The 9,401-nt window shown below is 38.0% G+C and overlaps 1 protein-coding gene across 1 annotated transcript; it reads left to right on the forward strand.

Moving 5' to 3' along the window:
* The first annotated feature begins 402 nt into the window (after positions 1 to 402).
* On the forward strand, positions 403 to 6,529 carry LOC112555514 (zinc finger protein 596-like). The gene is made up of 2 exons (XM_025223947.1): positions 403 to 420; positions 4,202 to 6,529. The coding sequence occupies exons 1-2, from the start codon at positions 403 to 405 to the stop codon at positions 5,936 to 5,938; spliced, it is 1,755 nt and encodes a 584-aa protein (XP_025079732.1). The 3' UTR covers positions 5,939 to 6,529.
* The last annotated feature ends 2,872 nt before the right edge of the window (positions 6,530 to 9,401 follow it).

Raw genomic sequence — 9,401 nt, forward strand, 5'->3', positions numbered from 1 at the left:
TTTTTCAATGAGCTCAGAGCAGCTTAACACACACTGCACTGCTGAAATTTATCCAAAATGTAGTTCAGCATGTGCTCTTTCAAATATCCTAATGTTTAAATAACATCATATACACTCCACTAGTGAGGTTTCTCATCAACGTGAACAATCATGTGCCTTTTTAAATAGGATGGGAACCTGAAAGCAGCATTACATACACTGCACTGGTGAAGTTTCCCATCACCGTGAATCAGCAAGTGGTTTTTTAATTGAAATGATGTTATGAACCCAACTTTACATATGCTGCACTGATAAAGTTTAACATCACTATGAGCTCTCATGTGGTGTTTTAAACTGACCCTCTTCTTAAAACTAGCTTTACACACATTGCACGGGTAAGGTTTATCATCACTGTGGGTCAACATGTGTGATGGGCTGGAGGTATGACGCCATAAATTATGACGTCAAAATAACTTCTTGGTTACACGTGTCCTTTTAAATCCCATATGCGCTTTACACACACTGCATTGCTGAGGTTTCATATCACTGTGGGTCAGCATGTGCTGCTTTAAAGAATATGACCTTTTAAAGGCAACTTCACATACAGTGCACCGATGAGATCATACATCACTGTGGTTCATCATGTGACTTTCTAAATCCCACAAGCGACTGAAGGAAACTTAACACACAATGCACTGGTGAGATCTCTCATCACTGTGGGTCACCATATGCTTTTGTAATTCTTTTCAGCTCTTAAAAGCAGTTTTACATACACTGCACTGGTGAGGTTTATTGTGGATCAACATGTGCTGTTTTAATATAGATGATTTTTTGAAGGTAGATTTACACACACTGCACTGGTGTGGTTTTACATCACCGTGGGTCAGCATATGCTCTTTTAAACCCCATGAGTGTTTAAAAGCACCATCTCTCACATCAGTGTGGGTCAGCATGTGTTTCTTTAATAGCATTCTTTTATGTGATGGACTGGGCCAGAGCTGTTCTCAAGCTGTACACATCCATTTTGTGAGCAGTGTGTCTGGTTGGAATAACAAACCTTACCTTCTGTCTTTATCATTACTGTATCACTTTGATCTTTCTGCAGATGAAAAACGGAACTGGGTTCACTCTTTATACTGTGTATACATGAGACCTGCTTTTGATTGTATATAGCAGACATAGCTTTTTGTTCTCCGAAGATTTCATTTGATTTTTCTTCTTTAATTGTTAAAGTACTGTCAGACTGAAACTGCACCCAAGACCTCAGCACCTTCATCTCCTGGATTCTAGTCCCTGGTGCTATGATAAGAATCTGCAACATTACAATGTAACAATATATTAATTTTATCTTACTCAAACTGAACTGTTCAATTCAAATGAAAGTCTCCCACTCAGCAAGAACTGATTTTCTCCACCCCTTGCCATACAATTCATAATGCAAGAGGTTGAATAGCACACTTTATGAAAAAGAACTTGAGAAATTTTTTAATTAAAAAGAATTAATCAATCTTTTACATTTTTGAGATGATAAATGTTACTCAACGGCCTACAGACACAAGATCTATGTACAAATATAGCTGATATAGTCACTAGCCTAGTTCTCAGCACCTTCTCCCGACACAAACACAAATAAATCTTTTTCTCTTGAATTTTTTGAACAAAAGAATATACAAAAAGATTTTAAATGACAATGACCAATTAATCTAATTGGCATAATCCAGTTTTCGGTGTATCATAGTAAAACACATCAACATACTACATCAGCTTGATCACTTATGGTACAAATCATTTTGAGTGCCCATATCAGGCATAGCATACCCACCTTGCACAAGTCAAAGACATACTGATAATCGACACACCGATAAAGGCACTTCTCCCCTGTGTACAATGGACCCTTCCCAACCCTATCTCCCTTCTGTTCAATGCACCCGACCAACCTATGACTTACTTCCGTTACTTGAAAAGAGTATTCTGCTCAAGGACTCACATCATGATTTGAAAGTAAAAGGTCTCTAACAGTTCCTAGCCTCTTGTCGCTGTATCGTAGGGACGACTGTATACCAACTTGTTGCTCAGCTGTGAAACTCTCCTCCGAACCTTCAGCGGACTGTTCTTGTAGCCTGGACAATAGCACGTGGTGCGTTTGCAGAAGTGGCCAATCGTGAAATTACCGCCACTGCCTGAACGAAAGCCGCCTCCAATATCAGGTTAGTAAAACATTCCGATGTTGTATTTAGGCTTTGGCTCAACCAGGCGTTTTCATTCTGCATAAACGCAAGTCTAAGACCTAACCTAAATGTAACAAATTACCACACACACAGCCTTCAATAAATTAAAAAAAAAATTAAAACATTCAGATGACCACAAAAATGATCTCCCTTTATAAAGACTGAAAACCATGAAAACTTCGGTACCAGCATGTTAGAATAATGTATGGTCCTAAAAAGGCAATCGGTAAAAAAATATTACACAGTTTACAACCTAAAAATTGTGCTTTATTCTCATGTAGTAAATTATTATCCATTTATACAGTTACAAGTATAATTAATGTTTCTATGTGATCAGGAAGTTTTCAAATGTACATGTATACATTAATTATGTGGGCCATTTAAAATAAAATACTACCATACAGTATGAGCTGCTAATTGGAATATGAATGAAGAAATGTCTCTTGCAGGTGATACATTGTTCATGCCAATTCATATACTGCTATTTAAAAAATCCACCTTATGTTGGTTTAATGAATATTCATTTGGTTCCTTTATGAAATCTTATCTTGTAATGGGAATATAACTGTCATGCCTGAACACCACAATAATAACAATTGTTTAAATGGAAGGCAATACAGTGGAACCTCGGTTAACGAACTTAATCTGTTCTGGAAAGCTGTTCGTTATCCAAAACAATTTTTTTCCATAAGAAATAAAGGAAATAGGTTTAATTGGTTCCCAGCCCCTGTTGACTTGCTAATATTTGAAAGTTACAGGCCATATAGGTATTTGTTTTAATGAGAACAGTTATAATGCAATATAAATGGAGTTAAATAAGCATAGAAACATTAACGAAAGCATTTAAACATCAGAAAACTTGCCGTTTTGACGTAGTGGTTGGAAGCAGGTGTGGGGAGGAAGGGGTGGAATTACTGCTTTGATTCCCCCTCCATGAGCACATGTGACATCATAAAATCGGGGGTGACTTCCCTTTTCTGTAGCTTTGAGGTTAAAGCAAAAAACTTGTCCAGTGTCTGTTCCTTCTGCCTTTTTTGTAAAACTCTTCGGTAATACGACATCACATATCCGACAGACGCATGCCACCTTCATACTTTGAAATCATTTCCTTTTTCAATTCATTTGTTGGCCGCTTCCTTGTCATTACCTCACTACTATTAATTGCCTTAATCTTCTTTGGAGCCATTATTGAGGATTGTCTTATTAAAATAAAGCACAAAAATCGCTAAATAAGAAGGATGTGCATAGATAAGGAACGACTGATCGTAACTTTGTCTCGAGCGCGAATGATTACATGCTGGTCAGTCACGTGTGGTTCACGTGGCTGTTAGCTATCCGAGACAAACTTTTAACGAAATTTTTGTTCGCTATCCGAAATATTCGCTATCCGAGGCGTTCGCTAACCGAGGTTCAACTGTATTTTTATTAAGTCATGAAAAATAATAATAGAGTATTAATAAGGTTTTCAGCATCCAACTGTTTTTTAAAAAAATGACTGCGAGGTATTTTGACTTTCACATATGCAACAGAATGTTTTAAAAATTTTATCAGAAAAAAATCAAAAGAGGGCAAAAGACGTGAGATATAATTAATATATTGTAATATTGCAGGTTTTTGTTAAAGCTGCAGGACTGAGTCTCAGGAGATGAACGAACAGAGGACTTGTGGGCAGTTCACTCAGATAGTACTTTAAAACGATTAAAGAAGAAAAAATTGAATGTAATCTTAGAAGAGGAAGCTATGTCTGCCATAACCAATCAAGTCCAGGTCTCATGTATACACAGCATAAGACTGAACCAAGGTCTGAAGCTATCTACAAGAAGACCTAAATAATGATGTAATGCTTGAGACAGAAAGCACATTTTGTTCTTATACAATAATGACATATTGCTCACCAATTAGCTGTATGCATCTTAAAAACACTTCTGGTCCAGATTTCATAAAACTTGAGCCTGCTACGCATATTCATCAATTAACTTTAAACATGAGGATAGTGTAAACTGGAGCTTAACTCTCCGGATGCTATTTATTGTATTAAAGCTGAGGAAGTTCCTGGTGAAGAACTTCAGCACATAAAACCTGAGCATGCTGCACACATTGAGCATTCAGATTCTGGCACAACTTACATAAAACCTGAGATTGCTACGCATATTCATCAATCAAACTGGAAACAGGATGGTGTAAAACTGGAGCTTAACTCTGAGGATGCCATTTATTGTATTAAAAGTGAGCCACTTCCTGGTGAAGAACTTCAGCACATAAAACCTGAGAATGCTGCACACATTGAGCATTCAGACTGTGGTCATGAGAGTGCTGTGAAAGTGGAGTACCACTGTCAAGATGTCACCTCTTTAATTAAGACTGAGCAGGATCCTGTGCAATGTGCTAAGACAGAAGAGCAGCTTGTATATAAGCCAGAAGAACAAGATCATAGTTACATACTGAAGACTGAGACAGGGTGGCCTGGTCAGCATGCAAAGTGGCAGAATGACATTGATGAGAATTGTCAAGAAATGAATGCTGCTAGATGCATAACTCCTAAGGTGACATATATATTCACAGAAAGTCAACAGCATCAGATCCATCCAACTGTTACTGAAGTCACCATTGATTCACAAATAGAAATCCATAGTGATGCTAAATCATATCAGTGCCAAGTGTGCTTATCTTCTTTCAGGTTTCCAACCCTACTCAAGAAACATATGGTGATCCACTCTGATTTTAAAGCTGACCAGCATACTGCATGTACAGCTGCATTAGAAAGACTAGATACTTTAAAACACAACCAGGTAACCAACAATAATAAGATATCTCATCCATCCACTTCTTTTAAAACTCCATCAGAAAAAAAGCACATGGTGACCCAAAATGTTGAGAAAACTTACCAGTGTACTGTCTGTCATAGAGCTTTTAAAAGATTAGATCAACTAAAACAGCACAAAGTGACCCACAGTAATGCTAGACCTCACCAGTGCAGTGTATGTAATAGTGCTTTTAAGACTTCAAGTAATTTAAAAAGACACATGTTGACCCACAGAAATGTTAGCCTTCACCAGTGCAGTATGTGTAATAGAGCTTTTAAGTGCTCAAGTGGTTTAGAAAAGCACATGTTGAAGCACATAAATGTTAGACCTCACCAGTGCAGTATATGTAATAGTGCTTTTAAGACTTCAACTTATTTAAAAAGACACATGTTGACCCACACTGGGAGACCTCACCAGTGCAGTATGTGTAATAGAGCTTTTAAGTGCTCAAGTGGTTTAGAAAAGCACATGTTGAAGCACAGAAATGTTAGACCTCACCAGTGCGGTATATGTAATAGTGCTTTTAAGAAATCAAGTCATTTGAAAACACACATGTTGACCCACACTGGGAGACCTCACCAGTGTAGTATATGTAATAGTGCTTTTAAGACTTCAAGTCAGTTAAAAAGACACATGTTGACCCACACCTGGAGACCTATCCAGTGCAGTATGTGTGATAGAGCTTTTGAGCACTCAAGTGGTTTAGAAAGGCACATGTTGAAGCACTTAAATGTTAGACCTCACCAGTGCGGTATATGTAATAGTGCTTTTAAGCACCCATGTCGTTTAAAAAGACACATGTTGACCCACATTGCGAGACCTCACCGGTGCAGTATGTGTAATAGAGCTTTTGAGTGCTCAAGTGGTTTAGAAAGGCACATGTTGAAGCACAGAAATGTTAGTGCACCAGTGCAGTATATGCAATAGTGCTTTCAAGTCATTTGAAAACACACATGTTGACCCACACTGATGAGAGACCTCACCAGTGCAGTATATGTAATAGTGCTTTTAAGTTTCCATGTCATTTAAAAATACACATGCTGAACCACACTGATGAGAGAGACCTTACCAGTGCAGTATATGTAATAGTGCTTTTAAGCTGTTAAGGGGTTTAGAAAAGCACATGTTGACCCACAGAAATGTTAGACCTTACCAGTGCTGTGTATGTAGGAAAATGTATAGGGGGTCATCTAATTTACAAAGGCACATGCTTACCCACAGTGATGTGACCTCACCAGTGCCATCTGTGTAGAGCTAGTTCCAAGAAGAGGGCACTATTAAATACATGATAATTAACAGGGTTGTGAAATCTCATTAATGCAGTATATGTGAACAACAACATGGTATGCTATCGATGAGAGAGCTTATTTGTAACGTCATGTTTTTTGTTTTTTTGTTTTTTGTTTTTTTTTTTACGTTCCCTGCCAATTTAAAACAGTCCAGTGTTATATAAGGTTTTCTGTTAATGACACATACTGACATCAACATATACTCCCTCTCTAACAGACAACTATCTCGTCTTTTTAAGGAGACATGTACTGAAATTGATGAGAATCTCTTAGTGGTGTTGCGTGTGTTGGTGAGTTGGGGTGTGAGTGTGTATAAGCTGTGCTTAAACTGCCAACCCTAAGGTCAGCATGCACATGATATTAAAACCATGCACCAGAACTTAGCACCCTTTCTGCAGATTTTCTCCTTGCATTGAATGCATTGTGTAAAGAGATCTCGTGTCCTTTCAAAAGCCATGAAAATCCAAGATACACTGCACTGTACTTTCGTTATTTTGTAACATGCTACGTTATCTCTGAAAATTGCAAATGAATTATCAGTGAGTTTACTTGCTTGAATTGTTGTCTTAATCGATTCTTGTTGATGATAATAACAAAAAGGATAACGGAATAAACTGAATATCGACTCTGAATTCTACTTGTTTAATTGAGACTGAGCATGATTCTATGCATGATACTAAGTCAGAAGAGTAGCTTGTGGTTAAGCATGAAGAACAAGGTCATTCACACTGTAAAGGCTGAGATAGCAAATGTATGTCAACCTAATTTTAAATCATCACCACAAACACACACACAAATGAAGCTTTTTCTCTGTGCTTACAATGTTAAATAGAAAAAAATCTACAAATAGAACTTTTGAATGACACGAAATAATCCCTATGGGTAGTGTTCCTAGAAGAGCAACTTGTGATTTAGCAAGTATAGTAAGAACTAGATCATTAGTATTTAGTGAAGATACTATATATATGCTCACAAATGTAGATGATATAGTTATTAACCTAATTCTAAGCACCTTAGACCACACCGAAATAATCTTTTTCGTTTGAACTTTTTTTACAAAATGTACAAATAAATTGTAAATGATGATGACCAATTAATCTAATTGGCAGTTTTGTGAAGAAAAAAACAAAATGGTACATCATAGTAAAACACATCAGCATGCTACATCACACACCACTGCTGTCATTTCATCTAAGGTTGAACAGCTTGATCGCTTATGGTATAAAATGGTTTCGAATGTCCGTATCAAGCATAGCATATTTTGCTTAATACTCATTAATTTATAAGACTATTGAAGTTAGTGAGAACACATCAATATATCCTTTTCCCATTTTCATCTTTTGGAAACAAAACAATCAAGAAAAAACAGGCACCAACTATGGAAAATGTCCAAATAAGCGCACCTATATATCTTCTTGAGGAGTGGTACTGTATATTGTACAATTGCCTCAACGAACGAACGATTAGATTAGTAAAGAAAGGCCGAGATTTAAAAACAAAAAAATGTCATTTAAAGGCCTGCATTCTGTTAGTGCGCTCTTAGCGTGCAACTCACTCAGGCATTATCCTTACATTTTGCGTTCTAATACACACAAGTAAGAAAAGTCGTCAATACCAATTCTCCTCTGTCACCACCATACAAATAACAAAAATAATGTTTAACAACCCGCACCCCTTCTACCTTCGAACGCATTTAAATAAAAACATTAAAACCGAGAATCCACAACAGTCACCGTTCAGCACGTGCGGCTCGACCTGACCACAACAACGTGTTCGTCACAATCCCGGTATGTAATAATGGTTTGTTAATCGTTTTGTTACTTTCTGTCAAGTTATCGAGGGTCCAGTGTATCGAAGACATAAGGTGAGACAGCCCTGCATCTTGCCGATCTAGCCCCCCGACCCTCCCCACCTGACGTGCGGCCTCCTGATTCATGCCCTCCCGCATCTCCGGCCCGCCCGCCCTATCCCCCTGTCGGCCTGGGCCACGCACGGTGTGTTCGTGCGTCAGCCACCAACCGTCATCACCAGCACACCACCCCATATAACAATCCTTTCCCGTCCCTAATATTGTATTAGACATGACGTCAGCTTTCCATTTTTATATCCATCTTTTTACCACCTCTATGGTAATTTTAAGTTGTGCTTGCCCCATGAACGTCGTTGTCCATTATTTTGACTGAGTCATTTTTCCGTTTTTATAATTCCATTTATTTGACAACCGTGCACTTGTAAGTTTTATTTCTCCTTGCAAGCAACGTGTTTTCCACCCCCGTTCGTAACGGTAATTTGTAATGACAATCCATTACCAATTGTGAAGGGATGACGATCGTTTTCACATGAAATATACTTGTGTGCCAGAAAGCGTTCAGCAAGAGTCATTAGAAGCCATACCCGCAGAAAAGAAAAGAATGTATTAGGCCATCCACTTAGACTTTAAGATTCCTCCTCCCATGCAATACGTGCATTCTGCAGAATAGAATTTTTACAAAACACCCTGTACTAATCTTGAAGACGGTACGACACACTGTAATATAATTGAGGTTCCACGACTCACTTTGTAGCTGCTCGTCGGAGACAACAGAGCTTTCTAAGGTGATATGTGAATATGTAGAATGATAATTCTTTCGTAGCGGTACAAGCAGCTGACACACACTACCTCTTGTCAGTCAGCGCAGTTTTCGTTACGTCGACCTTATTGTTATAGCTATCTCGCGTCCGTCCAAGCATTTTTACACGACTTCTCTTTATCGTCTCTGCACTAAACTTGAAAAAAATAAACACATCAGGGCCCAAGGGGTTTGATTTGTGAGCTGTCTTCAACTATTCTTTAGCATTGGATCAATTACTTTCTTTTCTAATTAGTTTACTATTAATCAGTCCTTCTATAGAACTGTTTTGTTTGCCTGACGCATCAACCCATCCAGTCCTTTTCACAGAAAAAGCCAGGCCTTTGGTGATTCAATTTGTTATTTGCAGAATTTTTATGTTTTCTTAAAAAGCAAAAGTGTTATAGTAGGACCTTACTCTGAGCCTTCAGATAAGCGAAACTAGTAAGAGGATAGAGGTATTTCTCTCCTTACACAGCACCAGTCCTGGGC

This window comes from Pomacea canaliculata, linkage group LG14 (assembly GCF_003073045.1).
Source record: "Pomacea canaliculata isolate SZHN2017 linkage group LG14, ASM307304v1, whole genome shotgun sequence".
Taxonomy (NCBI): Eukaryota; Metazoa; Mollusca; class Gastropoda; order Architaenioglossa; family Ampullariidae; genus Pomacea; species Pomacea canaliculata.